This window comes from Lycorma delicatula, chromosome 7 (assembly GCF_047948215.1).
Source record: "Lycorma delicatula isolate Av1 chromosome 7, ASM4794821v1, whole genome shotgun sequence".
NCBI classification, from domain to species: Eukaryota; Metazoa; Arthropoda; class Insecta; order Hemiptera; family Fulgoridae; genus Lycorma; species Lycorma delicatula.
This window is the reverse complement of record NC_134461.1, coordinates 3,485,707-3,509,569: the sequence shown is the minus strand read 5'-3', so window position 1 is coordinate 3,509,569 and position 23,863 is coordinate 3,485,707. Positions and strand designations below refer to the sequence as shown.

The following is a 23,863-nucleotide window of genomic DNA, read 5'->3' as shown; positions in this document are numbered from 1 at the left end:
TAATACTGTATTAATCACACTAGTCATTCCTCAAAATTATAAAACGATGAGTCATTTATAAATGTCTTAAAACATCTATATTTCATTTTTAATATAAACATTGAATTTAAAAAAAAAATCTTTATAATCTTTATAGATATTTTATCTTGGATATTTATAGATATTATTTAGATGTTATAGATATTTTATTTATTTTTTATCTTTGTAAGTCTTAATATAAAAAATAAAACGTTTTAACAATTTAAATTTTTTTATGAATGATGATTACAAAATATGAAGCCCTTAGAACAAATTTTGGGGTTATATTTGGATTTGGCATAAAAAATAATAAGAATAAGCCAAAGTTATCTGTGTAGCAAACCTCTTGCAAACCGCCCTATTCATTAATATTTAAAAATCCTATGGCATATTTGAAATAAGAATCTGTCAAGGACAGACCCAGGAGAGTTATGTAACCCTTTCTCAAACATTTTTGTTATAAATATATATATATATATTTATAACAAATATATTAACTCATACATTAATTAAACATTAGTAGCATGTGTTTAATAGTTGTTAATATAAAGTAAATTAGAATAAGAGTTGAGTTTTTGTGGATATGTAAGAAAATAAATGAAAGTAGAATAAAATTTATTGAACACATATGTATTCATAATAGGTTAAATCTTTCGAACATATCCTTACAAATAGATGATTCTTACGTTAAATAATGTTAATTTCAAATTTATCTAATTGTTTCTTTTGAAGGTCTTTCAGAACTAATTATTACCTTCTTCTTTAGTAAAGAATCACAGGTTACCTGTTATATATAATAAATTGTGCTACCTGGTATTTAAAATTTTGTTGAATAATTATAATGTTATTGAATTTTGTTTTACTGTTCAATAAATGAGTAAGGGATTACTAAACGATATAAAGAAAGTTAAAAACACAATCAAACTGAATAAAATATTTTATTTATTCATGACAGTTTATTGCAATAATAATAAATCTAACAATAATTATAACAATAACAATTAAAAATAATAATAACATGACAAAATGAAACAAAATATAGCTGTTTTGATTTCTGTATAAAAAATATATATATATTTTTTTCATGTAACCTCTTTCTTTTTTTACAGAGGTACAGTAACTATTATCAAACACTTACCATCTAATGGTAACAATTACTATTAATTAATAAATTAATATTAATATTTAGATTTGGAAATAAATGCAATGAAACAGAGATGTTAAAAATTTAATGCTTTTATTGTATGTTTGAATGTACAGCACCAAATTTTTATTGACTTGTATACAAAATTAATAGAAGTTAATTAAATACAATAGGATAAAAAAGTTTTCAAAATTTATTTAAGAGAAATTATATCTGTTGAAGATAAAAATAATATAAAACCCATAGTTATTTTATTTATCCTGTATTCTATTGCAGATTAAATTAAATTTTGTCATTTGACTTTTTTATGTTAATATAAAGGTAAAAATACGAATAAAAAAAGTTCTAAATGCATATCCGCATACAAAGGGATACTTTCATGTAAAGAAGGAAACCGATTCAATTTTTTCAGTTTTAATTGACTTGAAAATATCTTTTTAAACTATAACATACAATGTAGAACATAGGTATGAAGGATAAAGAATTCAGACGGAATAAGATACAATATTGAAAAGAAATATAATAAGAAAGATGCACTTTTCTGTAACTAATTTTTTATTTAGCGTTGCCTTTCTGATCAAGGTTTTACCACAGTTTCCCTTAATCTATCTAGGCAAATGCTGAGGACAGTTTCTTGTTTTTTTATGTATAGAGCTCAGACAAACCAACCCATTTCTGATATAATAATGTACTGACCATTTGTTTACATTTACATATTTATTCATTTTTATGTGTTATTGCTAATTAAACATTTAGATATCATCAATTAAAATACTTTTAATATAATTCATTGCTTGTAAGGGAATTAAAGTAAGTATTGCTTAATACTATAACATTTTGCTATTAAAATTGCTACATCAGGTGTTCTATAATCGAATGGGTTTTATTCTGCACGGTTTGTAAATTAATACTGTACCTTCTTAATTAATGTAATCTTAATTCAATTTAATTTGTCAACTTTTTGAATTTTAAAATGTGATATAAGCGCAAATGTTTCAAAAGAGAATAGATAGTCTTACTTATCGCAGAGAGAATTATCAAAAAAGATATATATCATATCCAGTCAATACCTAGCTGAAGTATAATAACAGTTTGTACATAATTTTTATTACGTGTTGAAAATATAAAGTTATTTAGAAATACAAATGGATATAATTTACATAGTAATGAAATAATATTGTAATGGTAAATTAAAAACTCGGTAAATAATTAAATCTACCTAACAACCGAGTAAATTTAATCATACAAGTTTTCTTCTGTAAATTAAATTTCCTAAAACATAGTAAAAGTCTGAAGTTTTTAATTTATATTACATTTTATTTCGAGTAAATAATCAAAATGAAAATTATTCATAAACAGATGGGTCCTTATTCTTCATGACATTAAATTTATAAATAATTAAATGTATATTTTGCTTTCAGATAGCGTAGTATTTTTGTGTTTATCGATTACAAACAAAAAAAGGAATACCTATTCTGAATTTTTAATTCCTCTACATTAGCTGAATATTTTGAAAATTAAATCTTTTTCCAAAATCTATTGACAAAAAAGTCTTTGCTTGTTACGAGTAGTTAAAGTAATATTAAGTTACCTTAAATAATTAATACGGCAAGAGAAAAATGGATAGAGGATAAAAAGTGAAAAGAGGAAGAGATAGTTTTGATATTTCAAGTAATTAATGTTATAGGAAGTAATGATATGAGATCAAGAAATTAGCAGAGAAGAGAAACAAATTAATAAGTGTGTCAGACCATACAGCAATGGATAATCAAAATATAAATGGTTTACTATTTAAAATAATTTTTATTATTTTATTTTAGTTTTGTACACTTTTACTCTTTGAAAAAAAAATTTAATTAACAATTTATTTATAATTCCCAAAAAAAATAAACAAAAATAACCAATCGGTATTATGGTTCAATATTAAAAATTAATATAATCAATATTATAAATTAATATTAAAATTATTATAAATTAATTTCCTATAATGGAAATTAAGATTCAAAGGTGTAATCAATTGTTATATTACTAGATTAACTGTCAAAATGAGTAGTTGCTAGCATTTCATGAATTTTAAATACAACATTAAAGAAATGCTGCTCTAATAATATTAATAAAATTTCGGTCAGCAATTAGCTATCTAACACTGACAAAACAGCATTTTAATGATAAAACAGTGAGTGCAATATTATTTATTTTTTTTAATTAAAGAAAATTTTTTTTTTAATTTCACAGTAAAGAAAATCTTTAAATTAAAGATCTGCAGAATTTTTATCCTTAAAAATTAAAAAGATCAGTCTTTTGGTTTTTCTTTTCTTGTTTTTCTTACAATAAAGAAAGCTAACAGTCTTTCATTACATTTATACTGACATCTCTGTTTAAAAAAAAACGTATTTGTTTCATATATATATAAAAGGTACACAATTCAAACATATTGGTTTAACACAGTGGTTCTTAAAGCGTGGTGCCTAGGTGGTCATTGAAGACTCTAACTTCAAAGGGAGGGTCTCACTAATACTGAGATCGAAGATTTATGTATTACCATTGGATTATAAATATTAATTATACTCGAATAGGTAAACATAATATAAAAACACAAAAATTGAAATTAATTTTTCATAGTGCAATTTATAATACAGAAAAAAACTGTTTTGTAAGTTTTTTTATCTTAGAATCAGAAAAAGATTCATATTACCTAAAAATATTCAGCGTTAAATACGACATACTTTCCTCTCAGAACTAAAATCTGATGACACCAGATTGTTTTAACGTATATTAAAATATACATTTTTATTTGGCAGGAGTCATTATAGAGCAGCATGTCATTTCATAGCAGCTAGCGCGGTGTAATTTATAAAGGAATATAATACTGTAAAACATATTTTTCATACTCCTTAATCGATGGGCTAAATGTGATTTTCTAGATCACATTGGTGGAAAGATTATATTATTTGCTGTCATTAAATAAAACAGTACAGTGCATCTTGATATTCTTTTGTAAAAAGTACTTTAATATACTTGTGTAATACAGTTTTTTTTTTTTAAATGTAAGTTGGAATTTTATAAAAAGAAAGCAAATTCAGATCGATAAACTATAGAATAAGATATCATAATCTGGCTGTCTTAGATTTAAATCCAAGATAAAAAAGATTCAAAAGTGTTTTTATCTTTTTCATAAATCTTCTGTCTTCAATTAGAAAAACTAATAACGTTTTCAGTAAACGGTTTATAACATACTTTATAAGGCCATTATCTAACATCATAATGAGGTTTAATTTTAAGTAAGTTATTTTTACGTAACCGTATTTATTAAATTTGGTTTTTTTTTGTCGATTAACTTTTAACATTTTTGGTTATTGAACATATTTTGTGCATATGTAATGGTTCTCTGTATATGGTTGTGTGCTTTCCAATCTTCCTGATGTGTGTACTAATCACAATCAGTGATATGCAACTGTAACAGTTATTAAAGATTGATGGAAATAATCTTGAAGAGTTTTTTAAAAAATAAAGTACACATTATCTTTATTATTATTTTTTTATTACGGTATTTTATCTAAATATCACCAGAACGATTAATGTTTATCAGGAAGATATTTAAAAAATTAATGATATTTATGTTATTGATGTACTATATACAAAGTTCAAATAATGGCACTGTCTAAGGACTGGGTCAGTTTAAATTTGAACAAAATCGACAATCATAATATTATTCTCATAAAGCAGTTTAAAAATATTAACTACCGCTTTTGATTCCACTTCTTAGAAATGAAAAATTTCAGGAATAAAACTGTAAATTGAAAACAAAGTGGTTTTATAGTTCTTTTAGCCAACTTATTTCCTTACTAACGAATACTCAGAGAAATATATTTCTTAGATTTTCAGATCTAATTTCTAATAAATTTTTGTAAAGATAATAACCGTAAAATAAAAATAATTGGAATTTAAATTTTTAAGGTTTTATATGAATGATGTCCCAAGAGCAAAACAATTGAGAACTGCTGTCTGATGTTATTATTTATTATCTTAATACGGCTTCTCTATTACATTTATATGAATATATGTATGTGTTTATTTTATTTTTCTTTAAATACTATGTAATATTATTTTAAAATATGGAATGATCCTAACTAAGACACAACACCGATATCTAATTAATTATTTAATTACGTATGTATTTTTATTTACTGTTTTTCAGTTTTATTATAATAAAATTATTATTATCATTATCATTGTAATCAATTATTATTAAAAAACATACATGCAAGTTTATATAATATTAAAATCAAGTTTTATTTAATAAATATTTTTTTGTAAAAAAATAAATGGCATAAAATATAATTTTTATTTTTATTTTTTTTACAATTATACTGTATTTACTGTTAGTCATCATCATAAAACATTAAATTCAAAATAAATTTATTTATTTAAAAATAATGTTTATTCAATTACATAATAATGGTATTTAACACGATGAAAACTATCGGGAGAAAAAGTAAATAATAAAATGATGACTATTTGTGAATAAATCTTTTATAAATCATCTTTATACAATTATATGATTTTAATGGACTGTATAATAAACCTTACACGGTTTACTGGCATGAATAAACAAGAATCTACTTTAATTTTACAAGATTTATTGTACAGTAAAAATATTTTTTGTAAATTATAAATTACATGGATTATTTTAAATGCACAGCCCATAATTATTTATTATGGACTGTGCATCTCTGTAGATTAATTATATGTATTCGCATAATAATATTTCCTTACTCTGATAATAATTTTGTTTTTAATGTAGTCGAATTCAACAGATTCAAATTAAATTAAATCAAGTGAAATGATAAACGATAACATAACACCAATCCTTAAAATAACCATCTAAGGAAAAAAAATAATAGCAATAAAAAGTATGTGATGCTGGGAAACAGGACAAATTAATAATAAACAATAGTTTTTTTTACAAAAACAGGCGCCCTAAACACATAACTGCATGAGTAATGCTGCAGATCAATAATTCACGGAGTTATAATTAATTGAAAAATAATTTTTATTTATGTAAACGTAGAAAAATACTGAATTACTACTGTAAAAAATTTCATTATTATATATATATATTTTTTTAATACAAAATTAATACATCCATTAAAAAAAATCATTTAGTAAATTTTTAACCCGATATAAAAACAAAATGAAAGAAAGTATGCTATAAATACTATAAATCAAGAAAAAAATTATACTTAAATCACTGTAATATTGTATTTACTAATTAAATAATTGACAATTAATTCCATGCTCGATGTACTTTTCAGAAATATTTATTTAATTGTATATGGTAAAAAAATTGACAATACAAATCTTTAACATCAAAACTTTGTCAGATGAACATGGTTTTAAGGATGGAATTTTTTTAAATGTCATGAATTAACTATTTAATTTATTTTTTAATTAAAAAATTTTATTGCACGTTCAAGTAAAGTAAGAGGGAATAATGAAAATTGATAAAAATCAAAATTAAAATATTATACTAGTAAATGTTGATATGTTGAAACTTATATGATAACTTATATATTATATTATAACTTATAATTACAACTTATATTGTATTATAATATAACTTGTAAGTTATAATATAACTTATATGTTATAACAAAAATTATATTTTATACAATGATAAACAAATAAATTAAAAGAAATTAAATATTAAAGGTTAAATATAATGATAAAATATAATGTATTGCATGTTTACTGAGTTGCACAATTAATATGATAACGTACTTAATAATAATAATAACAATAATAATAATAATAATAATAATAAAATATTAATTAAATTATATGTACTCTACAAAAACTCAGTCAAACATCCCCTGTGTTGGAGCGACTTCCAAAAGAAGCTGACAGAAGAGTGTGAAACTGTCTGTAAACAAATGAAAAAATAATGTAAGTTATTATTCAAACAACTTTTATCCAAAGTATTTAATTTATTATTACATACAAAAATAATTGTTTACAAATATAAACAACAATTAATTTAATAAAAGAAAGAAAAATGTTATTTTAATTATTTAATAATAATAATAATAATAATTCCTCAAAATTAGTAAATTTATCTACAAAATAAGTAATTATTTCAACTATTTTTGGAATTGAATCATAGTATAAAAACATCAAATATACACTATGGTATCTGATTACTATTTAAAATTATTTGTACTATATAACATCAAATCATCGTAGACGACTGATTGTTGATGCACACGACCCTAGTTATGTTTACTTGATGGTTCAGTTTTAATTACATTATGATTTTATTTTACTTTACTTATTGGGGTTCAGTTAAATTCATTGTCTTAGCAATAGTTATTCAGGGCCTGGGTAATAATAATTGGGCCTTGAATAATAATTGGTTTTAAGGTCTGTTATAAGGAAATATATATCAATTTTTTGAAAATTCAAATAATTCATCGATAATTCTGACTGCTGTGCTAATTAAAAAATTCAATTTTAACTGAAACTCAACTGCCAAAACACAGTAAAAAGATAAGTAAACAGCAAATTAACACCAATAATCAATTTTCATGGAATCCTGCATTATCAACTCTACAAATACATCAAAATCAATTATTTAAACATTTTTGTAAATTGAATATCAACTGATGATGCAGATCCCATGAAAATCAACTATCGGTATTAATTTTTTAAGTTTACTTATCTGTTTACTGTGTTTTGGCAGTTGAGTTTCGATTAATATTGAATATAAATAAAATAACATTTTCATATGTGATTTCTCTTCTTGAGTGTTTTGAACAGGTTTTATTAAATTTGAATGATAAAGTTTTGTCGTAAGTAATGTTAATTTTTTAAAATGTAAATTATAAATTTAATTTTTAATAGACAGGGCCAATAAATCTTTTATGCGGTTACCACTGGAAACATAATGAGGTCTTTTGTTATAGTTCAAAATACTAGCTGCGTTATGCAAAATAGTTCTGTTGTTTAATTGATGAAATTGGATATTATTATTTTTATTTTCTTTGGATAAATGACCCATTTTCTTTTAATTCTACAAACATTCAGTTATCATTAATATATATGCGTGGAAATTTTATAATTTTTAATTCAGTAAATATTGATCTACATGATTCACATTTATAGGCGGAAAAAAATAAATACATAATACATTAATTATAATAAGAAACTATTAAGTTTGTTATCATTTACTGTTTTTATTAATCTGTTTCCCAGAGGAACAATACGATTTGATCTTGCTACAAATGAAATCAATTTGACCATTGCTCCAGAATTTATCATATAAGATATATTGCTATAAGTTTTCAGTACAGTTACAACTGATAATTGTAAACTTATGACATTGGATCTACTTCTGTATAGTTAGCTTTCTCTTTCTTCAAAATAGGTTATAAACCATGACCTAATATATTTCATTTTGTAATGTTTTCCTCAGTGTGAAGATAGCTTTATTTGAAAAAATTTGTATGAACTTACTGAAAATTTATTTATATACTTGTGTATATATGATGATTGAGTTGATGCTTTTTGGCAAAAAAAAAATTCAGATATATTTATATGTAATAGATATTGCATTATATATCTCTAAATAAAAATTTTTATAACGATTTACAGGTTAGCTATTATCATCACTTTTGGCTTAGCTGGTGTTAGATTCGATTCCCAGAAAGAGTCACCCAGTGTACTGAGCTTGAATCATCTTCAGGTTAATAAGAAAAATTATTTCACTTTACAATGTTCTATTACCTTATCATATATATCTTTTTTTCTGAACAAGGGGCCAGGGAAACTTCATATCTGACATATCATCCTCCTCATTAAAAAAGTACATTTAAGGCATATCTAAGTTCATTACATTAACATATATAAACGTATATATGAAAATAAAATGAAAAAATGTGTATTAATAAAAATTGGTTACGTATACAAGAATGTAAAATAAATAATAGAGTTCTGGATAAGGTAGTAAACCACATCCCCAACAACTATGTTTCCATTACAATTGGAGTGTCTAATGGATTAGCATCCTGAAAACTGGAGGATTTTACTGATGACAAAATCACATATTAGTGAGTGAATCAGTTCCTCCTACAGATCACACATTTAAGCTATGTGTTTGAAATTTCATTTCATAATGGTGTCATTTATTAGTGGCTAATGATCATCACAGTCAGTGCCATTTAAAATTTATATCGGAAAAAATTATAAAAAAAGAAATAAATAAATAAATAAGTAAAATAATTCATAAAAATTACACGAATAAAGTAATTAATTTTAATATTTAAAATTACAGTTAAACTATTCGTAAATTAACAAATAAAATAGTTGTTTATTTAAAACCTCTTCATACCAAGAGTGAAAAAAAACTACATCCAAAAGAACCGATTCAATAATCCAAAACTGAACTTGAGTCACTTGCAGGTCAATGACAAAAATTATTTCGGTTTACAATGCTCTTTATTCCTTATCATACATATCTTTTTTCCTGAATGAGGGGCCAGAGAAACTTTGAACCTTCCATGTGTAAAATCTCAAAGCTAATGTAGTAAATTTAGTAACCGATACTTCAAATATGTTTTTAGAATTAAAGGTACAAATTCATGTTACAAGAATAGAGATTACATAGTTTTTAGGCTATTATTGTATTAAGGGAAATGATGAAATTAAGATATAATAGATGTATGCAGTCAGAGTAGACATCGATGAAATGGAGCTGAAGATTAGCAAACTAGAAATGGCAGAAAGAAAATTCAAAGATAAATTTAAAGAACAATTCATCGGAGATTAATAAATAATTCTGAGCGGTTAGAGAGAGTATCAGCTCAAGATAGAAAAATATGAAAGGAAATCCGAAGGATCCAAGGTTTTGATATCAAAGTGTAAAAAGGCCGGTGGGCAATCAGAAGGTTCTTGAAGCGTATAAGAAAACTATACAAAATGTATTTTATCCAATTTTTGGGTTAAAAATCAAGGTGGGAATAATTATCGAAGGGAAAAAGCACAATATGAAAATCTAAATTCAAAGAAATATTAAGGAAGAAATGAGATGAGAAAAAATTAAAATACAAGACGATTATTGAAGTTATTGTTTATAAAAGTTTTAGTTGAGAATTTTGTAATTAAATATGCTGGAAAAGCGGAGAGCAGGAAGGAAAATATCATAACAAAACTGAGGGGCTAAGGAAATGATGAATAGGTAAGTTGTAGGAAGATATGAGTGATGGGGATGTGAAGGTAGGAGAAGAGACTATGAGAGAGAAAAGAAGTAGTGGAAGACAAGGGATAAAATAGCATTGTTTAGAGCCATGAACTAGGATAATGGGTGAAGAAAAAGAAGATATCTAATAAAAAAAATCAAAATCCAATTCATCGATAAAAGGACTGTTTAAAATTTGGTAGAAATAGGTGATATGGAATTAATTTGTTAAACAAAACTCTTATATTTCTATCGCAAAAATTTATACACCAGGGTTCAATAATGTTTTACTGATCACAAGACAGCACTTTCATAAAACGCTAAGATAAACGTGTTGATGAGTTTCACATGAGAACAGTATCGTGAAATTTTTAGAACTGTACATTGAATTAGAATCTTATAAAGTAATTGTTATGGTCTATAGAGATATATAAAAATCTTAAAAATGTGATCATAATTATAAAACAATTAATTTACAGCTAAATTTGTTACTTAAATATTAAGGATTTAAGTGCATTTTTAATTTGACTAGACTAATTCATATCTGACTAAAAGCAAGTACAAAATATTAACTTCTTGAAAAATTAAAAATATATTACTGTATTAATACCTGGTTTTATAAATTACAAATCTTGTTTACTTTCATACTTTCACACATATACTCATTCATTCATTATACATCTTTATTGTAAAGTAATTATAGTAACAGTTATAAACACTGATAAAATAATATACTGGATTATTCTATTCATTTAATAAATAAAATCAAATTTATATAGATTTGTGTTTTCTATTATTTGAAAAAAAGAGTTTAACACTTTTTTTTTATAATTGCATGTGCAACTTTATATATTATTAAAAAAAATCATTTACATACAAATTTTAAATAAAAACATTAAACAATTATGTATAAATGATTTTATTCTATCTAATTACAGGATTACAAGTTACATCTAAGTTTTAATTTATTTTGAAAAAATATATTTCATAACTTTACAGATTAAGTCTAGCCAGAAAATATCACACCTTGGCACACAAAGGCTTAAAATTAGCAATAAACTGTTTATTTTTACACACACTTCCCACATTCTGTTAATTACCAGTTATTTGACAGGTTTCTTTGAAAATCTCTATTTCTTTCTTTCTCTACTAATCTGTTAATCTTTCTCTACTACTATCTCAATATATCTGTTACATCTGATATCCTTAATTATCTTTCTAATCTTTGATTTTCTTTATACGTTTTAATACATTTACTTCTTATATTTTCCTTTTTCTTCCTTCCATTATCAAAAAAAGATCTTCCATTAAAAGAATGAAACCCAAGCGACTGCAGTAAGGTTCAGTCTGCAACTTTCACGGGTGAATAATTATCATTGACTGATCTTATCTTTTGTTTTACAAAATTTTGGCATAGTTTTTTTTTTTATGCTTTTTGATTCGATTTAAAGTCTATTACTGCAGGATGCTGGTTTATGTCATGAAAACAGAAAGCTGAGAAGCTTTAGTTGTGTTGTATCTCACTTTTCTTAAGTTTGACTCCAGCCATTAGTTTTTTATCCTTTTTCAATACACCCTCCATTCTCATACTCTTTAACCATCAGGTTAATAAAATCCTGTTTACCATTTTGTTTAGAACGGTCAATTTTTTGTCTTCTGAAGGTTTTTACTACACTTGTTATATATCGTAAATGTAGGGTAATAAAATAAAAATTGAGTACTTTTAAGAATTTCTTCTTGATTTCTATATTATTTTTTATAATAGTAGATTCTACTTTGTAGATGAAAGCTCTTCTTGTTTATATCTCTTCTTGATAGAGTAATTAATATTTCTAAAATTTTTTTATTTTCTCTTTTTAAATAATAATAACTCTACCTAAAACAGTCCTTCAATCTTTTTATAAAAAATTAAGTCTTTTTATAAAAAGTTAAAAAAAAATAATTAAGTGTACTTAATTCCTTATTATGTTTCTTCAAAATATAAATTTTTATTACTGATGAAAAACTTTTTATCACCGATGTTAGGTGATGATGGTGAAGGTTTATGTTAATCATATGAATCATATTTGAAAAAGGCACGGGCATCTGAATAATAATCACATGATGAAAGTGAGGAGGGATGAAGTATTTTTTGTTGGTTATTTTGTTTTTTCTTCATCTATTAGTAGTACACCAAGCTGACTGAAATAAAAGTGATAAATAAATAAAGGTCACCTTAATTATCAATAAATAACACCTTATTTCTGTAAACAACAGGAATAGGAACTGATGGTGTGTATTGAACATCATTACTCATGCAGAAAGCAACTTTGATCGGTGTCACTTTTACGCACATCAGTCATAAGAATTCTGACAAGTAACAACAGGTTAATTAATATACCTGTTACATGATTTTTTCAGATAAAAGAATGATAATATTGACTTTTTTTAAATTTTCACTGATAATATGTACTGATGCAAGCTTGGTTTAAGACTTTTAGTTTTCAGTATAATTTAAAATGTTAGTGACAATGTAAATTTAAAGGCATCATGTCTTTTTAAATTTGTACTTTCAATTTTTTTTTTAATAACCTGGTATTCTGTTACCAGCATTTTTCTACCATTTTTATTTTGCTTCATGACTAGAAAATGACATTGATAGAATACTGTTTCTTTTTTTTAATAGTACTGTAAAGTGCCACTTTTTCTCTAGAATATTCTTATATTCCTGCTCTTTTTCCATTATTATTATTTTTTTATGAATGTGTTAACCATCACCATCTTTCAGAAACAATTTGAAAATGTGATTGTCATTAGAAATGTCAGTGAAAAAAATTCCAGCTTACTGCTAATATTTTCCTTTACATACCTAAAACATGTGTAATCTGTATAGACTAGTAAAGAAAAAAGTAATTAACTTCAACTTTTGTTGCAGAAGAATAGTAACGTATGTTATAAGCATAAAATCTTTCATCTATGTAGATAAAATTTTCTTTTTTTAAACAAAATATTAAATGTATTGTAAGAATATTTAAAATTAAAATGTAAATTCTTTTATTATTAAATCTTTAAATAAATACAATTATCTACCAGTAGTATTATTATTATTAGTAATAATTATGAACTTAGTGACATTTTAATTTTGTTTTATTGAATTTATTGTAAATATAAACATAAAAACAAATTAATATTTAAAATACAATAAATGCAATAAAGAAAAATACAATGTAAAATATAAAAACCTGGTTATGAAAGCAAGCAATTAGCAAGTATCCCCCTCAGGAAGAGAGAACTTACCGAAGCCCATTTAGCCAGGGCTGAGGGCTGACTTCAGTAGAGATACGTCTATTGAAGAGAATCCCTTAAGCCCTTTACACTTAGGCACTTTAGTGAAAGAACACAACACCACTTCTGAAATTAGAACTAGTGCAATGCATCCCTATCATATTTATTTATCACAAATTATGCAATCCCCAAATAAAAATATTATATAAAATTGTGAAGAAAAATTAATAAAAATAATAATTAAATGATCATGAGTTGGTTATTCAGAGTATTTATAAATTAGTTGAACAAAAGTAAAATTTAATTCTTAAGCAAGTAAAAATTATCTGAATTTTTTAATATGACAGTGAATGCGGTACATTTTCAAGTTAAAAAAGTATTTTTGAGTGCTGTCTACTCCATTATTTCATACTGCACATCAATCTTGATTAATTCACAAAGCAGAGGAAATTTAGGACCAATTAGCACAAAAATACCACTTCCAAAACTAATTCTTACTGTTCAATACAGTCATTTTCTTGAAATTAACTATTTGTCATCAAGTCACAGAAGACCTCCAGCTGCATATGCATGTATGATCTATCATCATGAATCTATAATTCATGATCATGATCTAGGCTACATCTGGAGAATAAAAATGGGAAAGAAATAATTATAGATAACAGAAAATTGTCAGTGAGAAAGAACAACCTACTTATGGATAAACCTGTGTATTAAGACAAATCATGCAGAGAATGGATCAATGATCCCAATTGACAAAGTTATGCCTCACAAATACTTTTGTGATGATAAGCTTAAATTTATGCAATATATTTTTCCATAAATCAAAGAATCGACCGTACACGAGAGAATATTCCTTTTGAAACATTCTCACCTATCTCTGAAATTATGATGCAAATGGGAGTCTAGTCAGACTAAACTGGAGGGTGACACGGTTGTAATCAGTATTAGTAACTAAAGTGTGCTTGAGTATTATCTAATAGATATTTTATTCAGTTTAGGTCGCTTCTCCGTCAACTTCTGTGGCAAATTGGAAGCATCTGAAAGGCATTCTGGGCTCATATTCTGGTCAGGCTTGGAATTCTCACACGTTACAAAAATCATCAATCATAAAGTGACCATAATTTGGCATAAATCTTTGGTTGCTTTCAGGATAAACCAACAGTTTTACATCATGTAGATCGCATCAAAATTGGCACATAAATTTTAATTTTATACATGTAAAATTCAAAATTTTACGCTATGGAAAACAGGAATACTACTATAAATGGGGATGCCTTCCCATAGATGTACCCATGATAATCTAAAAAGTAAATTCCAACAGTATCTATATTTAAAGATCATTATAATCCATTGAATAAATGATTTTTTGAATTGCTGACAGAATTTTCAACTTAACCGTTGAAAAAAAAGTTTTAAAAAGATGATACGAGTCAATAACACAAAAGTTACAGGAAAAGGTGAACAGAGAATTTTTGAACAATATAGTGATTACATCAGTATAAATCCACCATTTCTAGCTTCAACAATGCAGAGAGACTGCTTGGATTGGACTTTGTGGAACAGTAACTTGGCTGCCACAATTCAGTTTAGCATCTGTGAACTTCTCTTATGGAGGTTATATTTCAGACAGTTTTTCTGCCTCTTCTGGAAAGTTGCAGGTTTGGGTAACAGAAGTGATTGCAACTGGAGATTTTTGTAAAATAACTGTAAATTAAACATGAAAATGTATGGCATTCAGTATTACAATATTCAATGTTTTACTTTTTAATAATTAAATATTACTTTTGCATAAGTAATTTATAAATGCCCTGAGTATAAAACTTTAAAACTCACAGAGCTGCATCTTGCAGCACTTGAATTAATATTACATAAGTAGATAATATTCAGCTTACTGACATATAATCAATTTATAATACTTCTCCTTAACATATTTATAGGCTACCCTTCTATTTTTATAGTTCTTTAAATTATCAGTCACAAACAAAAGAAAGTAAAGGTGTTTTCCCTAACTTACTTCACTCACTGTACCTGCACTTATTGGTTCTACACCAGTAAGCCAGATCATTATTTTGAATGCAGATTTCTGTATCCTAACCTCTACTCGTGATTCATATACATTTTTATTTTTCTATAAAATTTTCTGGTAGCCTTTCAGACATACTGTGCACATATACTAGTGCGATTAAAAAACTATAAACTTTTAAACAACAAACTGAACCAAATTTCTGAATCTTTAATTACTTAGTTTTAATTTTTTCAGTCAGTCTTGTGACCATCTTCAATTACAAGTTCTCCTGGTTTGTTTTCAGTCTGCTTTTGATATTTTTTTTCATTTTTTTCATTACTTGTAGTTTTAATAGATAACAAACTTCTGCGAATTTGGAATGTTATGATATTTAACTGCTGTTAAATATTACAATATTTTTATTATCCTTCTGACATTGCATTTCATCAGTTTTATTTTCTCTTGTTAAAATTTCCAGCAGTGAAGCTATACCACTTTTAATGTCTTTTACAACTCATTCCTAATTTCAGCCAAAACAGGACATCATCTTCAAATTTTAAGATTATCTTTGGCTCTGGATTTTTTTATTTCACGCTTGAATTTGTCTTTTAGTTCCTTTATTATTTCTTCCATTTACAATTAAAATCCACTGCGATCAGGCTTCCTCCTTATGTCACATCTGTATATTGTGCAGCTTACCTTTCCTCATTTCTATTTTTTATTAGTTTTTATAGCTTATTAAAATTTTTTTGTGAAAAAGAACACTTATAAAGTTATAAAGTTATTTATAAAGTAAGTGTTATATTTCAATCCTATTCTTTTTAAAATCTTAAATATTTTCTTTTATTCTACTGATCAACTTCTTTTTAATATTATCAATTAATTATCATGTATACTATTTTGTTTTTCTTGAACCTGATCTAAAATTGTTCAGAGTGCTTAAATTGCTTCTCTTTTTCATTCGATTTAATGAAACCAATATGCTGTTCATCTATCACATCTTATACTCTTGTTCTATTCTTCTATAAATTATTAGTCAATAACTTGGAAGCATTATATTTTTAATTTTAACACGCTTAAGTTACTTAACTTAAGTTCAGTAATTCTCAGATTTATCTGCTCCTGCTTTCTTTGATACAATAAAAACAATACATTACATTAAAATTATATAAAAAAAACTTATCTGACACAAAGTAGCCATCTTCAGTATTTCTGTAGAAAAAAGGATGATGAATGATAAATATAGTTTTAAAATTACAATTTTTATTTTTATTTTATAAAATATTCAATTTTTATTCTATAGAATACAAGATTTCTTTGATCATGAGATCTGTTATAATTGTGGAAATTCGAATATGGGATTAACAGGTAGCAATAGAAGTAGGAACTAATCTGTATAATAACGATAATATAAAATGTACAGTGATCAAAAAATCATGCAACGCAGATGGATTATATATTGATATTATCAATGTATTAAGAAACATACATGTTTAAATCGACATTAAAACAGAAAAAAATTATTAAGTAATTCTTACAGTATTGCAATACAATGCTGAAAGTGTCTGGCATGTACCTCAATGAATATTTGAGTGTACTTTTACACGTTGTTGAAACTTCTTTGGTGAGTGACTCTTTCAAATGGAGGAATTCCAGTTTTGAAACCTATCCTCAGTTTATTGAATGCAAGGGGTTGTTTGAATTTTCTTTCAAAAAGTCTTGCATTAAATTTTCTGCATGTTAAGCTGTTGCTTCATCTTATTGGATTCAACCTGATTATTAGGGCCTAGTAATGACACAACGTTCATAACAATTTCTTGATAATACTCAAGATAAACATTTCTTGATACCTCTTGAGTTAAAAATAGGATCAGTAGTTTCCTATTTTGATATTCATAGATAAAAACACTATTTACATTCTCAGAGATTCAAATTCCACTATTTTATATGTTTACATAGATGTTGAAGTTGTGACAGTGCTTCTTCAGTAAAATAGTCATAAACTTTTTAATAAAATAGGAAAACCACTGGCATCAAAAGTTTTTTCTTGTCTGATTTTTATAATAAATGCATTATGTAACTCCATTATAAACAGAGCTACAAAACATTACTATAAGTTGGCCAACAATCTCTCTTTAAACAATTTCTCAAGTGACTTTTATATGCTGAATACAGCAGTGAATAATGAATATTTGATGAATTTTCATCGGTTAAAAAACTCAGATGGTGAGAATGAATATGTCACTGGCATTTCCAGTTTTCTGCAAGTGAGATATTACATGGCAGATGGTGAATTTTTTTAAATTTTACCGCCTGATAATTAGGAAACATTTTGATATTTCATATAAAATTGAGATTTAAATGAGCTTTAATAATAATAAAGATGCATGGAGCTGTTATGAAGGATAATTTAAAAATAAACTTATATACTTAACAGTAACAATAAATTAAAAAAATGAGCCGATACATTTTCAGTTATTGGTATCATTACATTCATGGACAAAATTTTCCTGTCAACAAAAAATATTTGGACATTAACCGGAAATATTTTTTCAAGTGCAGGTTTCATATTACATGACTTTTTGATCACCTGTTAGAATTATTTTCACAAATTCTATCTTTTAACAACCGACAAATTTGGAAAGATAATAGTAATTTCTTTTTATTCAGTAGCTTTTTCTTCTTTTTTTAGCAACATTTTAATTATTAATTTAATATCTTTCTAAATGAAGGGTAGCCTTAAAAAACTGTAAATTTATAAAGTCATGTTAAATAAACTGGTTAAATAAAGTAATTGTTAATAATTACTTTGGAAATTGTGTTTACAAAATCATTAAAAAAAGCTATGAAATAAAACTGGGAACACAATAATATATACTGTATTGAAATAAAATTAATAATTAAAGTATAATATACGTTTTTCCAAAATATGTTAAGGAATTTTATCAGAAAAGAATTATTCATGTTACTTTGGTAATGTTACCCAAGTAATTTTTACTATGATCCACCTGAAAGATTGAAATTAAGTATTTATTTACAGAGTAATTTCAGATTTAAAGTTAAATCTTTGCTGCATTAAAAGTAAACTGATAAACTGATTATATTTAAAATGAAAAAAATAAAAACAACATAACAAGTAGTAATATTATATTAAAATAAATTGATAGGTTTAAGTATCACAAAATAACCTAGAAAATAAACTAAAAAAAAAAATACAAATGAGAAAATCATGACAAATAAATAAAAACAATATAGTAAAATGTTTAAATATGATGTAATGACTATTTCAAATAATACAATAAAATGTTTCACTATTTTCAATAAAACAGATATCTTCAGATTAAAAAAGAGGGTCTTAATGTTGAACCCCCTTTCTAGTGGGAGGAGGTAGTTTTATACATAATGATCAAACTGAGAACACCAAAACTAAATTTTATCTATAAATTTACATATGTTTAGTTACTCATACTTTTTTATGCAGTATGATATTATGTTTTCTTATCAAGCTGTAAGCAGTATTAACAATTTTAAAAGTAAAATTGAGTAGATATAAGCAGGGATGTGGTGTTCATGTACCTGTGAAACTCTTTTATAAAAATAATAATGATAAAACATAAGTAATTATAGCAAATTTAATTCAAAATTTCAGAAATAATTTGTACAAAATATGTTGTTTTAGCCACCATTATCCTATATCAAACAGTGTTAAATTGAACTTTTCAATTCAATATTTATTAAAAAATATATTTGGTTAATTTCAATATTTTATTTTTGTATTTCATTTTTCATTTTGTATGAAAGGTAACATTAAAAGTAGTATCGTGAACATGGCATTACCTTTATTCTAAGAACGAAATCCCATTCCATATTTACTAGAAAAAGTAGGGAATGAAATGATTTCATGTTGCCTTTTTCACTGTACTGAACAAATGATAGCGACATCAGCTTGCCAAGCCCATTGAAATACAGGGAATGCAAAGGATCTGCAAGTATCGCCTTCCCTCTCTGTTCAATATATGGTCTGACTATACGAGTATGATCAACATATTAAACTAATGGCTGAATCTAATGCTGCTTGTACCTCAATTGCTTTATGTACATAATAAGCATAAGAAAGACCAGGTAAAAGAACAATTAATAAAATTCATTTTGTAGAATCAATACTTTAAATTAAATAGTCTGATCAGTAGTAAGAAATATGGTTTCAAAAAATCATGTAAATCATCTTTTATTGAAATTCACACAAGATTATCCATTGCAAATTATATTTTACGCTCAAGTTAAATAGAGTTCAAAATGAAATTAATATGCAATTTTTATATAACTGACAAAGTAACAGAAATTTTTTATCCCATGCTATAAATTTAAAAGTGTGAAATGATGATAAAAATAAAATTACTACTGATTTAAGAAAAATTTTTGTGATCAGATGTCATGAAAAAGATGATGAATTATTTATTAAAAATAAATTTAATTCAAAATGGTGATGATGGTAAACAGAAAACAAACTCCTGCACCTAATGAAGAAAGCATTAAAAATCTTAAATGATATACACTCATACTTAGAGATACAACAAAATATGAATGGATAAATTTCAACTGTGTTGAAGGTTTTGAAAAAGGTGCTGAATATCATCCCAGAAAAAAGGCAAAAATACATGATTCTATTCTATCAGTAATGTACAGCACTGTAAGAGATACTCTTATTTGAGCAGTAAGAAGTGCATACACAGTTGAACAAAAAATTTTTTATTATATTATTTTTTACTTTTAGTACACTGACTTACAATGTTCTAAAAAAGAGTAAATTACTTGCATTTTCCAATACACAAGCTTTGAGCTTTAGCACTGAATTTATTTATTCAACAAAAGAACAACTTCTTGATAATTTATAAAAATTTGATTAAATAAAAACGGTAGTTCATTTTTAAAAAATGTTCTCATGGATTTAAATTAGAAAGGTTTCAATGTAAATTAAATGTGAACATTTAAGAAATTTGTTGTCATTAATTATATAAATTCAATATATTATTGTGATAGGATTTCATGAATGAATGAAATAAAACAAACAGTACTGATTGGGTTTAACAGCCACTGAGTAGTAATTGTGACTTTTATACCAACTGCCAACTGAACCTGAGATCAAGGAATTTCACTCTTTTAATGGACAACACTGTTAACGTTTTTCAATGAGGGTCGGTCGTTTCATCAATGTAAGTCACAAATAAATGTATTTATAGTTATAGTAGATTTTATACATTATCAGTAACATGTCTAAACCACAACACAGGTAAGAATCAATCCTGAAGGAAGAAAACATCTTCCCATCTTCCTCCTGCCAGAATATAATTTACTTTTAATTCTATAAAAATTAATAATTTTCTATATTGTGAGAATTTATGATAGTAGAACCATTCAGTAGTTCATCACTGTACATAAATTATTTGTGTATGCGAGTCCAGTTCTCAGGCACATTAAAAAACATATTTTCAGCTCATATATCTTTCAAGTTTAGCACTTAAAACAGGTTTAATAAATCTGTAATTGTGTTAGAAGATATAAAAGCCAATTTCAACAATGAATTATTGAAGTGGCTGATTTCTCAGACGGCTGTCATCTCAGTAGGAAATACCTAAACTGTCACTTTTGTTTAATCTGTTATTCATAATTATGAAAGCTTAATATCAGTTTGTTTTAATTTTTCATATTTTAAAGTATAAAACAAGCAATTTGCTTGTATAACAAGCAATTATCACATCTGCAAATTAATTCGTACTCATTTTTGCATTTGTTTTTCTCAAAAACTGTTTTGATTGAATTCTTCTTTATTCTTACATTTTTTTTAGTAGTTGAAAACAGCGAAAAATTCTAAATAAAGAGACTAAAACAGTTTTTAATGTTTATCATTTTTTTCTTAATCACATAATTTTTCTTCTGTATGATGTAACAAAATTTAAAACACCAAACAAATTATGTCAATTACACTATGATAATGATTACATGTAGCTTTGAACCAAGAGAATCTTTATATATATATATATATATATATATATATACATTTAAATATATATAATTCAACTTAATTCACCCAAGTACAGATATAAGACAACTCTTATCTTATTTGTATTTTTATATAATTTTTTACAAAAGTACTTTTGTGGAATCCCACATCATCAGTCATGTAAGTAATTTTGTAAAAAATTATATAAATATACAAATAAGGTTAGAGTTGTCTTATACCTGTACTTGGGTGGATTAAGCTGAATTATATATATTTAAATTTATATTGTTAGTGCAGAGGTGATATTGAGGTATTGAAAGGATTGATTTTAGAAAAATAATATATGTGTATATATATATATATAATTTAACTTGGTAGTCTGATTATTTTAAAATAATGTTCTCAAGATCTCTTCAAAGATACAACAGCCAACAAATTATAAAACAATAAAACTACTACTGCTAAACTATAAAAACAATATAAAAAACTCACCCATTACAGAAGGGTTGTAACCATAATAAACAAAAGGGATGTAGAGTATTAAGCCAGAAACTATGAAAAAAGCAGCATACAAATATTCTATTTGAGGTGTATCAATTATAGGTGCAACTATTAAGTACAATGATATAATCAGTACCACAACTGGAATGATAATTGGGACCTAAAAAAAAAATAAAAAAACTGATAATTAATATTACTTTTTAAAGAATTTCCAGTGATTTAATTTAAATTTATTCTAAAATTCATCTCTGCATTTATCTTCAGTTTATTAATTAATAAAATAATTTTTTACTTCAGTACAGTTTATTTATTTATATATTAACAAGAAGATGTCCATTAACAATTACATTTGATGAAAATTTACATATAATCTAAAAATCTGATGTGGACACCTTCCTTGTACGCCTATTAAATTATGTATACACATTTTTTATTGCACTTCATTTAAACTTATCTCATTTGAAAGTGAGACACGATCCTCCAATTCTTTAATAAAGTGGATTGTTACACAATTGCTGAAATATTAGTATTTATTAACATCAAGTATTTATACAATTATTAATTCAACAATCTTACGTGAAATATTAGGATAGAGTAAAAATCCCTTTATTACTCGTATTACTTGCTCAGTATTAGTCGTATCTTCGTGAGTTTCTGATTAACAAAAGTTTCAGATTTCTGGTGTCATATAAATAAAAGTTAATAATAATTAAACTATTCCATTTAGTGAACACCTGCATACTGGTTACAAATATTAATTTTGAATTTACAATGTGAAATATTCAGTTTTTATTATTAGATTACTTGGTGATTAATCAAAAATGAAAAAGAAACAATCATACAGGAAAAAGAAAGATAACGTGAAGAAATATATCTCAAAAAATGAGGAAGAAACTATTAAAACCAAAGAAAAAATAAAAAGGAAGAAAATGTTGCAAACAAAAAAAAAACAAACAGGAAGAAAATGTTGCAAACAAAGAAAGAATAAAAACATTAAGAGAAGACGATAAATATTAAGAGGAAGAAAACATTATGACCAAGGAAAGAATAAAAAGATTAAGAGAGGAAGAAGAATATAAAGACAGAGAAAATCTGAAAACTAAAGAACGTATACACAAACCTTAGTTTAATTATATCAAACCAAACAGCGATTAAATGATGGGCAACAAAAAACAAGTAAACGAAATAATCAACTCCGACTTAGGGAGAGTATTGCTCGACATTATCAGAGGAGTAATGAATTAAAATATAAAAAGTTTTTGCAATTTATCAAAGATCGGGCTTGTATGCCTCAGTGTATATGTTGTTCTAGTGAGGGTCTATTATTCAGTTACTCTCTAGTTAACGTTAATATACATAAAATTAAACTGAAATTCCAGAATAATTATGTAAAATTAAACTAGAAAATCAAAAATAATACGATTCTAAATTATAATTTTCAATTAATATTTAACAATCAGATATTTCACCAAATCTATTTTACCTACAAGATGTGTGAGAAAAGTAATGAAATTGATAACACTGCGAGCAATCTGGCAAGGCTGTGTCTACCAGTCATGCCTGAGGAGGATTCAAACCTGGAACCACTGGTTGAAAGAGGAGATGCTGTCATTCCGTCACAGGGATTGTATAGTTAAACCATTTTTTTAACAATCTTAGCGCCACGCCTTTCTTTCTTTTTCCTGTTTAGCCTCC

General features: G+C 25.4%; 1 protein-coding gene across 8 annotated transcripts in view; it reads right to left on the bottom strand.

Annotated features, from left to right (window-relative positions):
* Window positions 1–937: 937 nt before the first annotated feature.
* The window catches only part of sbm (L-type amino acid transporter sobremesa), a 228,274-nt gene continuing 205,348 nt past the window's right edge, over window positions 938–23,863 (bottom strand). For 3 of the 8 annotated variants that reach the window (XM_075371848.1, XM_075371850.1, XM_075371844.1), the window contains exons 11-13: window positions 22,160–22,328; window positions 13,671–13,796; window positions 938–7,085 (exon numbers count right to left, since the gene is read on the bottom strand). In XM_075371848.1, the coding sequence (XP_075227963.1) occupies window positions 13,681–13,796; window positions 22,160–22,328 (285 nt within the window). In that variant the 3' untranslated portion in view covers window positions 938–7,085; window positions 13,671–13,680. Of the gene's footprint in view, window positions 7,086–13,615; window positions 13,813–22,159; window positions 22,329–23,863 lie in introns of all 8 variants that reach the window. The other 5 variants (XR_012757233.1, XM_075371846.1, XM_075371847.1 and 2 more) reach the window with 5 other exon arrangements.